The sequence below is a fragment of the Tachypleus tridentatus genome, chromosome 6 (genome assembly GCF_004210375.1).
Source record: "Tachypleus tridentatus isolate NWPU-2018 chromosome 6, ASM421037v1, whole genome shotgun sequence".
NCBI classification, from domain to species: domain Eukaryota; kingdom Metazoa; phylum Arthropoda; class Merostomata; order Xiphosura; family Limulidae; genus Tachypleus; species Tachypleus tridentatus.
Window position 1 is genome coordinate 18,097,139 of NC_134830.1, and position 20,662 is coordinate 18,117,800.

The 20,662-nt window shown below is 32.6% G+C and overlaps 1 protein-coding gene across 2 annotated transcripts in view; it reads left to right on the forward strand.

Annotated features, from left to right (window-relative positions):
* LOC143252019 (actin-histidine N-methyltransferase-like) overlaps nt 1-20,662 on the forward strand; it is a 67,147-nt gene that overhangs the window by 30,364 nt on the left and 16,121 nt on the right. For both annotated transcript variants that reach the window (XM_076503542.1, XM_076503543.1), the window contains exons 7-11: nt 451-531; nt 7,782-7,846; nt 10,102-10,160; nt 14,174-14,288; nt 18,719-18,793. In XM_076503542.1, coding sequence (XP_076359657.1) covers nt 451-531; nt 7,782-7,846; nt 10,102-10,160; nt 14,174-14,288; nt 18,719-18,793 — 395 coding nt within the window. The remainder of the gene's footprint in view (nt 1-450; nt 532-7,781; nt 7,847-10,101; nt 10,161-14,173; nt 14,289-18,718; nt 18,794-20,662) is intronic.

Here is a 20,662-nt window from a genome sequence, read left to right on the forward strand (position 1 = left end):
GCAATTAGGATTTTTGTCGTAAGTATTTACTAAAAACTTAAGTCAGCAGGAAAGATAATGTTTAGTATTGAGAATTAAAAAGTGTACAAACTAATCAAGTAAAGGAAAACTAATTTTATATTAATTTCAAATAGATGTGTACCAATAAAATTTAGTGAATTTGTCTGGGACTTAATTGAAGGAAAGAAACATCTTGGAATCATATTACATTATTTGTAGCTTTGTTTTGACTGTACGAGAGACAAAATTCTGTATAGCAATACATGCATGTTTACTAACTATAGAAAGTAATTATAATTACTTCTGATTCTTCAACTGATTCAGAAAAATTCTTTAAGTGCAACACTTGTTAAAAATTTAATATTTCAAGTATTAAAAATAGTATTATATGTGTTAGTCTTAATAATACTGGGAGAAAACATCTTCAGAGATTCCTTGACAATGGTACAGCAATTCTCCCAGCTGAATATAATACACCTTTGTACTTCACTTGTGAAGAATTGGAAGAATTACAAGGCTCACCAGCACTAGGTTTATATCAAGAATTCACTTTTTCGTACTGTTAAGAGTGATGAAATAAGTACTACTGGTAATTTTTGTTAATTTTCTGACAGATGGGTTTCCAGTTTATAAATAATGTTATGATACGGGACGTATTTACTAATTTGAATACATGTCAAGGTTATATATCACATAAAAGTATTTCATTGTAGTGAGTGATCAATGACAATATTCTCTAAGATGACCAGCAATCGTAAATTTGATAAAGTATTGATGACAAAGCTATTGTAATATGCAGTATAAATTTACCTGAAAATGGACTTGGGGAAAGTCTGAAAGCTTCACAATTAATATTTTAAAGAAATGACTTGTTATTGTTAATTTGTAATTTTTCAATTTTCAGTTAAAATGGAGAGTTGTAAATATTTTTATATCAGTACATTCTAGGTAAAGGTTACTGTAATTACTTTTAAAATAAAAAGTAGAGGTTTACTTAATTTTTTATTTCCTTGTCTAATTTTTGCTAAATTTAAACAAAATAATGTTCAATGTAATAGATTGTAGGCTTAGAAAAAGTCTTACAGTATTTCTGAATGCATTAAATATTTTACATTTTGCTACATTATTATGTTTGTAATAACAGATTTTAGTTTAAATGTGCTGTTTAATACACAAAACAAGTTTGTGTTTTTGGTCTGTTATTATGAACCTAGATTTTATATATTTTTGTCAACTAAAATTACTAACATGTTTTTTTCCTATTATGAACTTATAAATGCTAATTTAATTGTTTGCTTTTGTGGATATGAGATGTTAAAATTCTCTTGTTGAATTTATATGGTGAATTTACTTTGTATGTATATTCATTATTTGGAATTGTTCATAAATGTATTGAATCACTTCCACATTTAGAATGACAATCAGAACTTGAGATCTCCTAAGTTGACCTGAGGCACTGTTCTTATTTGTTTTGAAGTACTCTGTATTTGATTTCAAAGCTTCCTCTGTTGATCTTGTTTATATTGTTTAAGCTGTGACATTAATGAACCTTTTGTGATGTTGTAAATCCTTCCAGGAAAGCTGACTGTACATTATGTATATTATTTATTTTCTAAAGACTGTAGAATTAAATCCATATCTCACTGATGTCAATCTTCAGTTTCAGTTTTATACAGTTGTAGAGGTTAATATAACACTTTAATCTGCAACACAAAATGGGAGGATTTCTTTGGCCAACATCTTTAAGTTGTAATGGAGTATAATTGATATAACTCTTATTTAAGTCCATGTGGTATCTTGTAGTGCTTGATAACCTAGTAGTGATATTTTAGGAAATATATCACAAAGAAATGATACAATATTGTTTTGATATCTTTTCTGTGGGAAGTACCTTTGACAGTCGGTATTCTATTGAATACAGCTGTTGATCCTTTAAGATTTTGGATACATCTTCTCAGTGCAAAAGTGGCTGTATTGAGTTTATGTAACATGTTTATATTTCCTTGCTTTTTGTATTAGGTAATAATTATTATATTTTCAGGCAATGTAGTATGCTTATGAAACTTTACCAAATGGGGTATGTTCATTTCTCACTGGCCTCTCTATCCAATACACTTTAAAAACTAATACCAAATTTTGAATAAGGTTGACTGTGATACAGCTTATAATACAAACATTTGTTTTGTTTAAGGTAATGACTTATGAGGAATTCAGATGCAAATTATATTCAGATCATTTGTCTTAAAGCTGTATGTGCACAGGTTGTTTCCCTTTACTGCTGAAATAACACTCTTAAAAAACTTTTTTTAGGTTAAATAATAAATAATGTAAAATTTAAATCAATGTAAATAATCACAAATAGCACTGCAGCCATACGTGGTACTTTATATTTACATAAATATATATGTATATATAATCACAAAGTGAAATACTGATGTTCAAAACATTTTTTCCTCTTTCCCGACTGCTGTATAATATTTATATTAATCAAATTGCAGTTGTTTAAAAGTAGTTTATTCTATTCTTACAGTATAAAAAAATTGCTTAATGATACATTGAAAACTTTATTATTCTAAAAGAAGCTTACCATCCACTGATATTATAGCTATTATTTGATATTGGATTTGCCTATCTAAGTATTGGTGTCACATGTTTCAGTCTTTTATTCCCCACTTAAATGCCCTTGGCAATATCTAGTTTTCAAATCTCAGACAGTGCAAGCACTTATTCTCAATGAAGCATTGAGTATGGTTTTCTCTGATGAAGTGTTGAACATTGTTCCATTATGGACTGAGATTTTCACATTGCCTTGCATATTTCCATTAACATATAATTTTGTTAAAAACAACAACAAAATGAACTAGATGTGATATTTGTGTATATGAATTCCTGTATTGCTATTGTAACCACAGTAGCTAATTCAACCTTCCCTCTTCTTTCTTTGTCATCTAGTATTTCTCTGTGGGTGGGGGGGGGGTCACTTTCAGTTGAATCTGTTCATGTTTTGATCCATTGGGAGATGGAGACACATTCAATCCAGGGTTTTTCTCGTAGGACTTCTGAAGTTGTCTTTTTATTGTTGATCCTAGTTATTCTGGAGATAATTTGGATTCTGTTTTCTGAGGTCTTTCTTTTCTTAAGTCAGCTTCTTAAGAGTCCAGTTTCGATCAAGCATCTCTTACTCTCTTTCTTCAGTTAGTCACTTAAGTTTGTGAGATTTTGTGGCTTTTCTTTGTGCAAGTTCAGTGTACTCCTCCTTTGTTGGTGAAAAGGTGGGTGGGGACAATTTAGCTATTCCTCCTTGACCTGATATTTCTGTTTTATTATGTAATAGCATAGTCAAACCTTGTTTGTCTGTTTGCTTTGGTTTTTTACTTCCAAATGGAGATGCATTTTGTTTCCACAGGCAAAAAAAAATTTTTTAAATGTGTGGGGTTCCAGGATGGTTCACTATGAAACAATTACATTTTATTGTGCCTGCTTGATCCTTACTCTTGTACCAGGATTCCCCCACCAAAAAAAAATTGTTGGTACAATCTTTCCATTCCAATTTATACAGATGGTTCCAAATCAGGTAACTCTGTGGGCTCTGCCATGGTTTGTTGTGGTTTTGTGGTTGCGTCCAGAGTCCCCTCTACAGCTTCTGTGTTCACTGTTGAACTGTATGCCATATCTCTTGCCCTGGATCATATTGAAGCTAAGCAGTACTCCAACTGTACTATTTATACTGACTCGCTTAGTTCTCTACTGGCCCTGGAATTGCTTCACGTTGGCTCACATCCTGTTTTTGCTGATATTCAAAACCGACTGGCTCATTCTCATTAACATCTACTTCTATCCAATTTTTCTGGATACCAGGCCACGCTGGTATTCGTGGGAATGAGCTTGCAGACACGGCAGCTAAATCTATCTGCTCTGGCACTATCACCACTGTGCCTATTCTGTACATTGACTATGGTCCTGTATTCAAGGCTTGGCTCTGTGCCAGCTGGCAGTCAACTTGGAGTGAGCAACACAACTATATTGGACTTTAGCCGTCTAGCTTCTGTAAGGTTCAGAAGGAGGAAGTTGTTCTAACTAGATTATGCATTGGTCACAGTTTTTTAACTCATCATTTTCTTTTATCTGGAACTGATGCACCAGTGTATAGTTTGTGTAACACTCAAATCACTATCAGCCACATTTTACTTTCTTGCCATCGTTAGGACTCTCAGTGATGCCACTATTTTAAACATGTTCTGTCCCAAGGTTTTTCCATAACGTTAGACAGTGTTGTTGTTGATGAGGACACTGTCCACCTTGATAAAGTTTTTAGTTTTTTACTGGCTATTCATCTTTTTAATGTCATTTAAGTGTTTGATATTTATTCATTACACCTTTTAAATTGTGGTTCTCTTTTAAGAGTCTCAGTCTCTCTAGTTCGATTTGAAATTGGAAAATGGCCATGACATTACATAACTCGACACCAGGACTGGAAAGACCAACTTTAGGTGACTAATGCTGCTGTTTGAACTATCCGTTTGAACTACCCGTTAGTTGTCCTAGCGAGTTATTATTACAATTTTGCTACACGTCTTTTAAAACTTTTATTACTTTACCTTTTGATAATGGCTGTAATGACACATAACCCGGAAACAGGACTGGAAAGGCTAACTTCAGGTGACTGTTGGTGTTTCTTGTACTTACCTGTTAGTCTTCCTGACAGGTTATGATCATTACCATTATGCTACAGAAAGTCCTTTACAACTTCTCTTACTCTGCTTTCTCTCTTAACATTGTAGACCAGGTGTCAACATTGGTTTTATGCTTATTCTGTTTTTCAATGCTGTTTTGTTTTACCTTCATTTCATTTTATGAATTTTACTACATTTACTTTATTTTTAACCTTTTTACCAGATGTTTGGTGCAGATAGCCTAGCTTTTTTGTGCCATAAAACACTAAATCAACCAACCAACCAATCTGACGAGATGAGGGGTTGAATTGGTTAGAGTGAGGTCATTACTATTGATAGACACCTCATATTCTTTCAACTGCAGATGCATGGGTACTTTAGGTTCTAGTATTGAAGTTGGTCTTGTGATTATACTCTCCACTTCCATTATTCTCTCAGCTTGTGGTTTTTACACTCCTATCTTAACAGTAGGGTGTAGATTTTCATGTTATCAGTGTTACTGGTCGTGTGGGTGGTAGTGACAGTTGGTTCTGTTCTGCTGGGATATTATTCCTGTTTGTTTGTTCTTGTGCCTGGGATGAGGGGAGATTGGTGGACAATTGTTGCTCTTATCTAACCCATTCTTTGATCTTGGGTCCATGGTGGTGCCGTTTCTCACTCTTTGTTGGCTTTCTTAACCAGGTCTGTGGATGTCCAGGTTTGAGGTTGCTGAGGCATTTCTTCACATTCTCATAGTGAGTTAATTTTGTCTACAGGGATCAGACTCTACAGTTCAGGGATTTAGCCTTTGGTTTGGTGTCAGTGCCATATATCTTCTGCTACGTTTCACAGATTTTCATCATGTTTCAAACCCAACTCAATCATCTCCCATCCAGCTCCATGCTATGAAATGGGAAGGTGGACTCTTACTTACACGGATGGTTCTATCTCTCTGAGTTTGTGAGCTTCCTTTAAATCTTGAATTTTGGGGATGAAGACACCTGCTACATCTTAAGTAGTTTCAGTGCAACTAATGGATCTGGAATCTCAATGCATTGGATCTCCTAGTCTCTTTCATCAGGGGCAATGTCTTAGCTTTTGAGTGGTGGTTGGTTTCGGTCATTCTTATTGTTAGTGTGCTTGTGCATGTGTTTGTATGGGTGTGTGTGTGTGTACATGTCTACTTTCCCTCTGTATCTTCACAGATACTTCCCTCTTTTTTAAGACTTTCCAAACATTCATTACACCCCAGATTTTACTATTGGGACTAGGGAGTCCTTACCACACCCAGTTTCCAGTTATTGGAGTGGTGAACAGATGCTATTCCTTCAGAGTGTTACAGTATGTTCTGTCACTCTTGGAAAAGAGGGCAGAGTTGGGGTCCCTGTTACCCAGGTTTCTGAATGTTTTCCCCAGATGTCATTAGGAGTGGTACCAGCCTGTGTAGATGCCAACTCATCATATCAGTTCAGATTTGACACAATGCTGCCTGATTGGGGTGGGCATGGTCCTTCTCTTTGATCATTATCAGCTTAATATATTGTTCATGGAAGAAAGTCCTTATAATTTCAAATGAAAACTGGTACTGTTCTAGGTGCTTGATTGAGTACAGTACTTTTCTCCATAATTCTTTGGGCAAGTGAAATACTGCTTGCCCACATGGTTGGGGTGAGGATGAGTGCTCGTAATTACAGATTTAATGAGATATGTTTATTTGGTTGAGTAAGTTGTACACAATCCCATCATTCTGAATCTGATGTTGTGGAGGAGGAAGTTTGTGTTGCTTACTTTCTTCTTATCTTTCTGTGGGTTTGTAATACATCATTCTAGGGCTATAGGTTTGGATGCACTCAAAAGTATATTTATATATAACACTGCAGTGAAATAGCCTTAGCAGCCAACATTGGATATAGGTACTAAGACACCTTAATTCTAACCATGAGTTTTGGAACATTGGCTATCTTGTTGCAGTTGGCCTATAATATGATTACTCGTGTTTTTGTCCACTCTTGATACAGGAAATATGTTCTGGATGCAGTGTGGTTTCCCCCAGTTGTACACCACATTTATCATGGTACACTCCTGTTCTGTGCAGATGCTTTTTGTATGGATAATGCCTGCAGCAGCCTCTCAACTTTCTCAATGTGGGGTTCTGGCTATAGTCTCATTGAATAATAATTATGTTTTGGAAGTAAACATTTTACTAAACTGAAAATGTATTTATAATAATACTTTGCTAACACTTTCCCTCTCTTCCTTCACACAACAACTGATGTTTGTGACTGAAATTATGCAAGTCTTAATAAAATGATTACTTCAGTGAGGTGCTTATATATAGTACCTTACCAGGATAGAGGGCATATTGGTATGCGTGAAGAGATTTGCATATTACATATTGCCAAGAGCATTTAAGTGAGGTATGAAATACTGGAATATGTGACACCAATGCTTGGATAAACAAAGCAATGTTGAGGAATAGCATTAACATTTTTCATACTTAACAGCAGGAATTATAGAATTAGGGGACACAGATATAGGCTTAGGCAAGATTGAAACTGTCTATCGCAATGACAGTTTTATTTTTCAAATATGATGGTTGACTTATGAGATGTTGCCTTTGGATTTTATGGAGGCAGTAAATTTGAGTGGGTTTAAAAGAGAGTTTTGATACATACATGTGTAATAAGAGCTGGCTTCATTTTTTTTATATTTAATAGTGTTTAGTTTTATTCAATGGATGGGACAGTTGAGATGGATCAAGAGGTCCATTGTTGTTCCTAAACATTATGTTAAGTAATACTGAAAATATATTTTAAGTTTTGGAAAATGTTAACTTTTATATCTTGTAAGTTATGTTGCATAGTCATGTAAGAAATCTACAAGCATTTATATGAGAGCCAGTAGTTTAATTGAAACATGAAAAGAGGTTGTCGACCTTTTCATTAACAATTTATCTTAGCATAATTTATAACTTACAAATAAATGTAATGTGAGTTTATTGAGCTTATATTTACATTGAAAGTCACTCAGTATTTGTAGAATTGGAAATTATGCATTACAATGACATAAGATAGTTATAAAAGATGTCTTTCATAATTATTTGATTGCTATTTAAAATTTTTTTTATAGAGGAGACTGTGAAGACTTGCCGAAACATTGCCAGACAGTATGCTCATTTCTATAAAACATTTCAAGTGGGTATTTTTTTTAATGAAAGCTCATTTGGAATGTATAATGTGGATAGATTTAATGAGCTAAACAATTTTCACATAATGGTATAATATTTCATGATATTTTGTGGGTAACAACTGTTATTCTACAGGAATGTAAATCCAGCTACTTATTTTTGACTGGCTGTTTACATTAATATTTAAAAAAAATCATTTCTTTAGTTGTAGATTTAAAAAAATTAATTTTTCATGGATTTTGTTTGTCACACCAATACTTAGATCAAACCAATACTTGTAGTAAGCACTGTATTTACTATTTAATATAAACCATACTTAATCAGTTTTATAAAAATTGTATACATTTTTATAAAATAATTAATTTTGTTTTTGCCTAATTACAATAAATATGCCTGTAGAAGATAATGATTATTTTTCCACATTAAATAATGTGTTTATACTTTAATCATAAGTATTTTTATCTCAAAGAGAGAAACAGAATTCTTACTAAAAAAGATTCTTTGTATTTATGTGTGTATTGAGCCAGCTATAATTGTTACATTAATTCTTGTTCAATAGTAGGAACATATTGTTTGTGGATTTGGAAATGCACTGAAATAATAGTAAATAATTTATTGTGTTCTTGCACATTGTAAAGATCAGTGAAATATACAATTTGTAGAGATCTGGAATACTTACTGGGTTTTCTCGTCATCACTGAAAAATGACCAAAGACACAAAGAAAAGTAATTGATTATTGAAAAAAGACTTAACATAAATGTCTTAGTATTATTTTTTCATTATGACTTTTGTTTGAGATTTGATAAATAAACATCTTTCACTTTTTAGAGCCTTTTCATGATTAGTTAAATCAGTTCTTAAGTTTTAAGTAGAAATCAAGCAAACTTTAGGGAACAAAAATCACAGAAAGGAACAAATATGATATTTTGAAAAAACAAACAAACTTTACTGTGTAATTTAAATAATAGTTGGAAATTTAATTTTTATATTGAACAAATGTTTACTAATAATAGTATGACATGTAGAAGGAGTGAGTAAAATTCAAAGAGAGAGAGAGAGAGAGAGAGAAAGAATAATTTGAAAATCAAGAGAAAATTGCTAAAAAAAATTTTTTAAAATATGCTTTTGTAGTTGATTGTATATGCAGAAGTGAAAAGTAATATAAAATGAAATATTCTCTGAATAAAACTTTTTTAGAAGCGTAGTGAAGCTTAAGTATGTATTCTAATTTACTAAAATTTTTGAAAATTTGTGACGTAAGTCAGTGGTGATTATTCATTGTTAAAGAAATATAAATGTATACAAACTTTATTAAAAGTTAGTGGAAGCAAAGTTAAATATAAAGTAGTTTTATAAAAAGATAGTAGAAGTAAGGTTATAAAATATACACAAAATTTAAATAAGTATTAATAGAATCAATATTATAGTTTCTATTTTGATTATATATATATATATATATATATATAAGTATTAGAAAATATTTGTTGCTTACATTTTTTAGGATAATGTAAACAATATTTCATTATGTAAACAGCTGTTGCTTTTCACAGTATGAAGCTGGTAAAATTGGCAAATTGTATATGGTAATTTTAGATGTATAGAATCAAGTATATATATTTTTTAGTTGAAAAGAAACTTCCATGTTTGGTACTTTTAAGATAAATATGTTATTTTTTTCTGACTGCTTGTGCAATTGGATTAGTATGAATATGTATAGTCATTTGGAGTATTGTGGCAAACTATTTAATACTGTGGTGTGGTTAAAAAAGGAATCTTTTTATGCTGACTTTAAAATAAGGTAAAATATTAAAAGTAATATATCTTTGTATGTATTTAATGGGATAAAATAATAGTCATATTAGATAATTTATGTTTTTATAATACAATGAAATTTGTCAAATTATGCAGCTTTTTAAAATAAATTATTGTACAGAGACACAACAAAGTAGGTAAGTGTTAAAAATGCCTGCAATTTACTCTTTTTATTTTGCTAAAATACAGTTTTAAGTTAAAAAATGGTAAAGATTATGATAACAATACACTGGAAAATAATGTCCTGTATTACTTCCCCCTTCTCATATTTATAACTGTATCTTTTATTTTTTTATTTGTAATTCAATGAAGTAATTGATTATTTTGCTTATGTTTTAAATTTTAAAATAGATTGAATTCATTGAATAAGCTTATAATGCTTTTACTATCTTTACTAATCTTAAAACTAGTAGTTATGGGTATTTATATTATATATGCTGTATTTTCAGTCTAATCCTGCAGCAAAAAGTTTACTGCTAAAAGACTTCTTCACATATGACTTTTATAGGTGAGATAGCTGTGAATTGATACAAGGTGTTGGTATGTTGGTAGTTCTATCATAATTAGTGGAAGCAACAAATGTATAACTAAGTACAACATTTTCCAAAGAATGTTTTTATGTTATATAATTGTAGATTTTGTTTTAGTTTCACAAACTTTAATATTTCTGACTTATTTTTAAATCATTATCTTAAAAAGTAACCAGAATTTATTTAGTAAAATTAATGTTTCCTTTTTTATAATTATTTGAATAAATTTTATAAACTTGTAATAAAATTCATTGAAAAGTAGGAATCATGTTGAAAAGTTATATTGTATTTATCGATGTGTATTTACACTTGTTGACAACTTTAACGGTCTCTCAATGACACAGCAGTATGTCTGTAGACTTGTACTGCTAGAAACTGGGTTTCAATACCTGTGGTAGGCAAAGCACAGATAACCCATTGTGTAGCTTTGTGCATGACACCAAACAAACAAAATTGAACTATTTCTTGTTGACTGTAGATGAACCTGTGTCTTAATTTAAATCATGGGATGATGTTAACTGCAGCTTTATATATGTGTTTTATAATTTATCAAGTTTAGTAACTAAGCTGTATTTCAGTCTAAAAAATTTAAGTTTTGAGCAGGGCCACTGAGTTAGAATCAGTATATGAGTGATATCTCACTGAATATAAAATACATGAAGTTCTTATTTTATGTTCTAGCATTTCAATATTGGTAACTTGAGTTCCTAATTTGTACAAAACTATAAACTTTAATTTGAACCAGTGCTGTACTCAACATACCATGGAACATACAACAATTAGTGTTTAGGTGTTTTTCGTAATATTTATTTTTAGATTAAGAAATTAAATAATGTATAACATGAAATTTTCAAGTATAATTTACATTTTGATACCAATGTTAATGTTAATGACATAAATTAATAAAATAGTAGTTCAATTAAAGTATGAGTGTGAGTAAAGAAATGAAATGGCATGGCTTTTGACCTGTGGTTTATATGAAAAGGGTTAAAACTGTTATCTGCCTGGCTTTTATTTTTTTAGCAAAGGCATTTATGATCTGTTTGGTGTCGAGTGATTATAATAAGTCATTTTCTGTGCACAAAAATACCAGTTCATTTAGTCTCTCTTAGTACATTATTGATTGAAGTATGTTTTTTATCCTTTTTTAGCATTTGGAATGATTTTCTCTCAAACAGTTGTTTGATGTGAAGCAGAAGGTACATCTTCAAGATTTTCAATTACCACTATTCTGTTGTTTATTGAAAGTTTCTTAGTTATTGTACGGACATCTGTAGGGTAGAAATCACTATCCTTGTCACTCTCTTCTTTGCATAGCATATTTCTCTTCCTTTTCTGTGATCTTTTGACTTTACATGTCTCACATCCTGACAGATTTTTACCCTTTTCCTCATATTTGAAAAAAGATATTTGTAATTTGTGCACGAATGTTTTGAGAGATGTTAGCAGATGTGAAATTTTATTGACATCTATTTGGGCACTTTATAGTGAATAATTTATTTTGTGTAATTTGTCTATGATAATGCTTCATAATTCTGTCATTATATCTATTTCTTATTCTATTTGTGGCATAAAACTTTTTGACTGTAATTGCTGTAGAGGCTTTTTAGAGCCATTGTCTGTAATTGAAGAAAGGACTTGCGTTATGGCTTTCATCTCATTTTTAAGGCTTGTATTGCATCAGAATGGACACTCCACTTCATGTCTGATAACGTTTTTATCATCTGAAACTTGTATTTCAAGCACAGTGTATAGACATTTCCCAGGCAGATTGGAGCTAAGAGAAACACACAAAGCTTTGGCACAACTACAAAGAATAAACAAGCTTCAGTACAGCATTCCACACTATATTCTTCAACCAAACTGAGTGAATGAGAACAGCAGGGAATATTGTCTGCTTGAGGGTTTTTTTTGTTTGATCAACACTTGCATGCCAACATATGTGCTTCTAGTAGTGGATGCATTTTTGTAAGACTTTCCACAGCAATCTTGAATTTTTATATTATTTTTTCAATTAAATTAAAGAGAACCCTATTAAGTTCTGTTTCTGTGTGATTTCTTATTGGTACAAATGTGGAAGATATCTCTATAAAGCCGTCATTTAGAATGTATCTAAAAGTTATTGTAAATTGATACATATGAATATGTCTGGAGTAAAATCAGTAGATGTTGAGTAACTCTTGGACGTTTTGATATCCTGGGTAATTGCAGTGAGAACATTGTGTAGGATTTCTATGAACTTGTCACAGATAAGTATAAAACATGACTTTTTTTATGTATTTTGTCATGTGTTTAGTAAGAAATGTATCATATTCATCCTTTTGCTCCACTATTCCAAAGTAATTGCCATTATGTGCTGAACCAACTGCTTCATTGCTTCTTCTGGATGATAGAAACTCTGTGACTGAGGGAATATGTTTTAGAATTTAGTGTCAGTATTCTTTCTCTGACTGTCTGATCTGTTAAAATTTTGTTGATTTGTCTACTTTTGGTTTTCTAAATAACAAATTTTGTGATACAATTTTGCTGCAGCAAGCTAGTTTCATGCTGACTAAAGTCTCTTGCAGTATGTTTCCAGTGAGAGTCGCCACTTGTTGCTTGCGAAAAAGTTGTCATAGCTGTTGAAAATAATTTGTGTAATGTAAAAGACATTTCTCTTCAACAGTGATTAGCAAAGCCAGTCTCTTTTAACATTTATCCCATTCAGTTACTAACAAGAAAAATTAGTCTTTGAGCATATTTGTATATTTTTATCACCTGGAATTTATTTTGTAGATATGCTTAAATCCACCTCCATGTACATATCTTATTTCATCAGAAACTGTGTTTGTGTCCCAGTGTTGAATACAAAGGATGGGTTAGAATCTTCATTGCCATTGCAATAATTGATTTTTCCTGTTGGTAAGGGTTGAATTCAAGTTGATAATGAAGCTAACAGTCAACAGTCATTACCATTGAGAGTTGCAGTCTGTACATGATTGTTTTCACCATCTTGATTGGTGGTTACGTTTTTAACACTTTCTGATTGAAGGCAAGGGCTTGATTTGATAGATGAGGTTGATGTTCATTAGCACTGTTGCTAACTCAGTTTTGGCTGATGAGGGTTTCAGCACACGAGGATGAAGTTCATAAAACTCTTCACTTCCTACTTTCAGCTACTACTTTTTGAATTTTTTCTATATCATTAGCTTTTCCCAACTACTCTTGTGTTTGTACATCTGTATAAGAGATGAGGTGAATACTAAATGAATAATATGTGTATACATTTATATCCATGCTTGTGTGTGTGTGGTTAGGTGTCTGTGTTTGAATCCCCATCACACCAAATGTGTCCGTCTTTTAAGCCATGGAGGCGTTATAATGTAACGGTCAATTCCACATTTCATGGGTAAAAGAGTAGCCTGAGAGTTGGCAGTGGGTGGTGATGACTAGTTGCCTTCCCTCTAGTCTTACACTGCTAAATTAGGGACAGGTAATGCAGGTAGCCCTTGAGTAGCTTTGTGAGAAATTCAAAACAAACAAACAATATATTTTCCACTACTGATTTCAAGATACTCTTTTCAAGCTATTTGAATTATAGATAACTAACATACTAAACCTTCATTAGTAAAAGTATCATCTTATGCAAAAACATTATCTACTCATGCCAATAATCAAAGGGTTGAATGTTCACAGAAATACTTTGAAGAAATGTCAACTGCATGTGCCTCTTACTTTGGTTACTAAAAAATTAGTTGTTTGGCTTGGATATATTTGCAATCCTAAATTTCCTTGGAAGTATTAAGATTTCTAAGACTGGTATTGTTTGAAGTATGCTCAGGAAATCAATTAATAATGTTGAATCATAAAATAGCATTTATCAACTGAGGTTACTTGGTGGTGTTAGTATATTTATTTAAATTGTACTCTAATATAAAAAGTTTGGAAATGTTTCAATCTACAAATACATTGAGAAGTTTGATTTTAATAAATTTTCTTGACTTCTTTATAGATGGGCAGTATCAACAGTAATGACAAGACAAAATTCTGTTCCAACACCAGATGGGGCTTCAAGAATCCAAGCACTCATACCTTTGTGGGACATGTGTAATCACGTAAATGGAATAGTGAGTACTTTTAGGAATTTGTTAAAGTCCTAAGAAAATGAAATCCAACATGATGAAAATTTATTTACTTTTATCACAAGTGAGTGTAACTGACCAACAGCAACACAAGAGTTGAAAGTAAAGGAAAGAACAAAAATAACCATAACATTACAATACAGCATTATTTCATTCATTTATAAATATATTAAGCACAGACTAGCAATGGCAAGCTGCTCACATTACATTGATCCTTATGGAAAATTAAGGCTCTTGTGCTCAAACAACTCATAGAAGTAAAATAACTTAGTAGTTATTAAAATGAGCTACAGTTATTAGATAAACATTTGTCTTTACCAAAATACCAATTGGAAAATGCCACGTTATTATGCCTAACAAGGTGTTGCATTTATGATGAATGGTAAGATTACTGAGCATGTGTAAATCTGTCTGACATCATGTTTGTGTGGTTTACAGTGGTAAGTAGACTGGTTCATTTAGTAAAATAAATATACTGAAGAACATCAAATAATACCTAATTGAATATATAAAATTGAAATTTGTTTTCAATAAAAATAGTCTTAAAAGAAAGGAAATTTTTTATTATTTATAACATTTCATAAGAGAAAGTATAATAATGCAAAATAAAAGTTTAGAAAATTTAATACAGAAATCAGACTGCATAAGAAGCTTGCACCAAATTTTACAGAATTTGATCTGTGTTTCCTTGGGTCATACCATCACTCTTTGTTCGCTCTATCTGTCACCTGGAGAGACCTATGATCAATCAGACCTTGATGCTCTCATTGAATAGTTGCCGTCTCCCTTTTTCATCTTGGGGGACTTTAATGGACATCATCCTTTCTGGGGAAGTGCTGATATTGATAGGAGGGGTCCGCTCTGTAGAGGGTATGCTCTGTGACCACAACCTTTCTCTTTTCAATACTTTTTCTTCTACTTATTTTGTTCATTATTTTATCATTTTTCATGGAGGGTTGACAATAATCCATGAGGCAATTATCATTTTCCTATAATCTTGAGAGAGACTGGCTGATGTCGATGCCACCAGACCCATGTGCTCCGGCAGAAGCTGGATCAGGCAAACTGGCTCTCTTTCACTGCTTTTGCAGAACTTGATCCTGCCATCATCTGTAAACCATCAATAGACAACCGTGTGACAGTAGTAACTGATTGTATTATACAAGCAGCTACTTAATTTATTTCTGAAACCTCAACACGTTTTCCACTATATCAACGTCCATGGTGGAATTCTGCCTGCCACATTGCACAGAAAGCTCAAAAATGAGCAATATAATTCTGTCCCCCTCTCAATCTTGCTCTTTGATGGCCAGGAATTAACTGATACCCAGAGCATCACCGATACTTTTGCTGAGTATCGAGCACTTCTGCTTCTTCTTCAACCTTCTTAGCCATCAAGACTCAGGCAGAGCAATCACCTCTTTCCTTTTGAGCTCATTTTCTCTATGACTATAATCTTCCCTTTACACTGGTGAAACTCAAACTGGCCCTTCATTGGTCTGGCAGTACATTGGTTGGACCTGATGATATACACTATGATATGCTGCACCATCTACCTCCTGCTTCTCTTGCTATTCTTCTGATTGTTTTTAAGTGGATCTGGCAGGAGAATTTTTCCTAATGCCTAGCATCAGGCTATTGTCCTACCTTTCTCCAAGCCTGGGAAGGATCCCAAAATTCCTTCAAACTGCCATCCAATTGGTTTGATGAGCTGTCTTTGTAAGACCTTAGAGAGGATGGTTAATGCTCATTTTATTTGGTTCCTTGAATTAAACAACCTCCTCTCGCCCATCCAGTGTGGGTTCTGATGACAGCACTTTACCATGGACCACCTTATTTGACTTGAAATGTCAATCAGAGAAGCCTTATTCAAACGACATCTTGTACCAATATTCTTTAACATTGAGAAAGCTTATGATACACCATGGATGTATGGCATTTTGTGAGACCTCCACACATATGGGTTACGTGGCCATTTGCCCATTTTTTAAAAATTTTTTTAATGGAAAGGAGATTCCGAGTTTGTGTGGGTTTGACACCCTCCCATTCTTTTCTACAGGAACTTAGAGTCCCTCAGGGCTGTGTTCTGAGTGTCACACTTCTCAGTATAAAAATTAATGCCATCACTGAACAACTCTCACTGTTGCAAACGTGCTCTATATCGACAACTTTCACATCTCATGTGAGTCGTCGAAGTATTTTGAGCGGCAACTACAAACTGCCCTCAATCTTGTACTGAAGTGGACTGCAGTGAATTTCTCTCTGAAACCTTTTTCATGCACTTTTGCCATCAACGGGGTATTCACCCTGATCCTGAGCTCTGTATTGGTGAAGTTGTGCTGCCTGTGGTCCCTGAGACTAAGTTCTTGGGGCTTATCTTTGACCGTAAGCTGACCTTTATACAACACATCAAGCAGCTACGTGTCAAATGGACAAGAGCACTTAATATTCTCAGTGTCCTTTCTTCCACTACTTGGGGAGTGAATTGATGTTCTATGCTAAAGATATATTGTGCTCTTATTTGATCAAAACTTGACTATTGATCACTGGTCTATGGTTCTGTCAGACCCTCGGCCTTAAAGATGCTGGACCCCATTCATCATCAAGGACTTCGGCTCTGCACCAGGGATTTCCGCACTTCCTCATTTCAGAGCTTATACAAAGAGTCCCATGAACCTTCTTCACATCTCCACCATTTGCAACTGTCTTTACTATGTGCTTTGAAACTTTGTTCCTTACCAAAGCATCCCACATGGAGTTGTGTTTTCCTTCCTTGATGGGCCATGCTTTTTCAGAACAGATGATCTGCCATTGCTCCTTTTGGCCCTTGTATCCAGTCACAGTTGGATGAATTGGGTCTGTCCTTCGGTAACATTGCTGTATCCACTGGTCAGCATATCCCATCATGACTTATTACGGTCCCCAAATGTGACTTATCTTTAAGTCATCTGAGAAAAGCAGACACTCTCGATTGGAAATACTGTCTGTTATTTGCTGAACATCTTTCAAACCATCCTTCCATTCCTATTTATACAAATGGTTCGAAATCAGGTGACTGTGTGGGCTCTGCCATGGGTTATTGTGGTTTGATGGTTGCATGCAGAATCCCTCTACAGCTTCTGTATGTCATTTCTCTTGTCTTGGACCACATAGAATCTAAGCAATACTAAAATTGCACTATTTATAGTGATTCACTTAGTTCTCTACTGGCCCTGGAATCGCTTTAGTTCACCTTCTGCTTTTGCCGATATTCAAAACCGACTGGCTCATTTCTCTTTTAAACATAATTTATTCCATTTTTCCTGAATATGGGGCCATGTTGCTATTTGTGGGAATGAGCTCGCCGACACCTCAAAAATAATTTTATTTGCTCAGGCACTATCACTGCTGTGCCTCTTCCATATATGGATTATGGTCCTGTATTCAAGGCTCGGCTCTGTACCAGTTGGCAGTCAACTTAGAGTGAGCAACGTGAAAACAAGCTTTTCCAAATAAAACCCTTTATTGGACTTTGGCTGTCTTGCTTCAGTAAGAATCAGAAAGAGGAAGTTGTAACTAGACTACGCATTGGTCACAGTTTATTTTATTTGGGACTGATGCACCAATGTGTTGTCTGTGTAACACTCAGGTCACAATCAATAACACAATCATAACATTTTACTGTTTTATCATCGTTACAACTCTCAACGACAGCATCATTTTAAATATATTTTGTCCCAAGGTTTATTCGTAACATTAGACAGTGTTATTGGCAATGGTGACACTGTCCACCTTAGAAATGTTTTCAGTTTTCTAAAGGCCATTAATCTTTTTAATGCTATTTAAGTTTTTAATTTATACATTAGACCTTTTTTACTGTGATTCCATTTTAAGAATCAAAGTACATCTAATTTGATTTGAAGTAGAAAATTATAATGTGAAATAACTCAAAACCAGGACTGGGAAGACCAACTTCAGGTGACTAATGATGGTTTTTTAACCTGTTAGTCTTCGTGGCGAATTATGATAATTGCACGAAGTCCTTTACAACTTGTATTACTGTAGTTTTTTTCTTAATGCTGTAAACTAGATGTAAAACTTGAATTTAATGCTATTTATGTTTTTAAATCAAAAATTAAACTTTGCTTTGTTTTACCTTAATTTCTTTTTATGAATTTTAATAATTTTACTTTAATTTTAACTTTTTACTTGATGTTTGGTGCAGATAGCCTAGTTACTTTGCACCATAAAACACCAAACCAACCAACCATGAAGCTTTCATATTGTTGTCAGTATAAAAAATGGTTAACGGTAGCTTGAATGTAATGGAGGTGTAAGATTTACATGGTTAAAGCTTAAGTTTTATATGCACAAAGATCACTTGGAATGCTTCAGTGATATCAGCTGATAGGTGAGTAATCTGTTATTATTATTAGGTGTCTACAGACTTCAATGTTGAGAAGAATCAACTGGAATGCTTTGCTATGAAAAATGTAAATGCAGGAGAACAGGTAAATCATATTTTCAGTTTGTTTTGTTTTTGTTTTTTTTAGTGACAGATTTTAGTATATATATTTATTATAATTTTTGGTTTTGAAAATTAATTTAAAAATTGTTTATCTAAGAATGTTGAGGATGTATATAGAAAAAGAATGTTTTTTGATTAATGTATGCTATAGACTTGCTTTTATTATTACTTATAAATATGTATTCAGTGGTGGTTTTGTTGTGAAGGATTTTATTAAAATTTGGATTTAGGTGTCTTTTATTTACTAAGGTATTTTATTTTTAGAATTAACACTATAGTTTAAAGGAAAAAAATCATTTTTGAATGATCAAACAACCTGAAATAAAAGTCAGAGAACTGCAATTGCTTTTCTTAATTTTAATGGACAGGAAAATAAAATAGTAAAAATACAAAAGTCCAAATTTTATTCATAACTTTACAATTTGTAGTTTATTTGTTAATTTGGTCATTTCAAATGTTGTGATACAAACGATTTTTTTCTCACACATACACACTGACAATGGGATTGTTATGAAGTACTTTTTAAAGTGCAAGGAAGTTGAAATTATTTTATATTTAGTTTAAAGTAACCAGAATGGAAGATGTGTGCATGTTGTTGCTATATCTTGATAGTGGTAATACTGTTGTTTTTTAGAATAACATGAAACTTGCAATAAATTTTGTGTTTTAACTACTTTCATGTTATAAATGAAAATTGTTTAGTACATTCAAAAGTAAATTAATTTAGTTTTATACAACCTTATGTGTATAAAAACACCTTATTAAATGTTGAGACTGTTTTTTTATTTTGTTATTATTATTATTATTATAGGTAATTGCAGTTATTTTCAACATGTTAAATAACTGATTGGCAATGGCCTGTTGCAAGGTGCTTGTAAGGGGTGAGCTCACGTTGTAAACACACAAAGTAAGACTGACCTATTTTGTTTGACCAAAGGGTAGAAGTATAAATCAAAAGTTTAAGCTTTTGAGAGTGTAAACATGTGCCATTCTTTTAAATGTCACAATGTTTTCATTACTTTGTAGGTTGTAAGAACATATGACCTAGCAATGTTTGGAAGAATGGTGAGCAGTTCACACTGTTTAGATTTTTGCAAAATAGTTGAAAGTGTGAGGTCAGCAAAAAGTGACTAGAATTTTAATATTTACTAATTTTTACCAATTGAATTTGATTCATTTATGGAAATTGATCAGGAAGAAGAAAATGAATAAATAAAAAACCATTTGATTCAGGGATATATTCAAATATAAAGTAAGATATAAATACCAGAAATGCTGCTTCATTTTATTTTAATAATAAAAATATAATGCAGCACAAGTTCTTTGGTAATTTTCAGCAATAAATAGGTAAACTTTCAAAAGCTGAATAAAATATTGTTTCACATGTTACAGCTTCAATCGAAGATAGAGAAGATTTATTCTCATTCACTAATTTACTGACATTCTTAAAAAAAGCAACTTTCTCAACTTTCCCATAACTATGCAAGAAGACATTAGATGAGAACATTAAGATCCTTCTATCACCCTTCTTTGTTTTATAGGTCATAGTTTGAATTACCACTATTATGGCAGAAACTAGGCCTAAACACATCATTCCAATTTTGTATTTATTGGAAGTTGAATGTATGGATAAGAGGTCAGCTTTTCTAATTGAAAAAATAGAGTTTTTGTAAAATGTTTTACCAGGTTTCTGGTAATAATAAATATTTGGTGTTGATTTAACAGCACAAGTAGCAAATTGTAATTTTAGGTGGCAGATTTTCTACTTTCTCTTGCTAATTTTTAATCATGCACTGGATACAGCCACGTCCACGATATTGGCTGTGTTCATAAATTATTGTCCTGTTGGTTA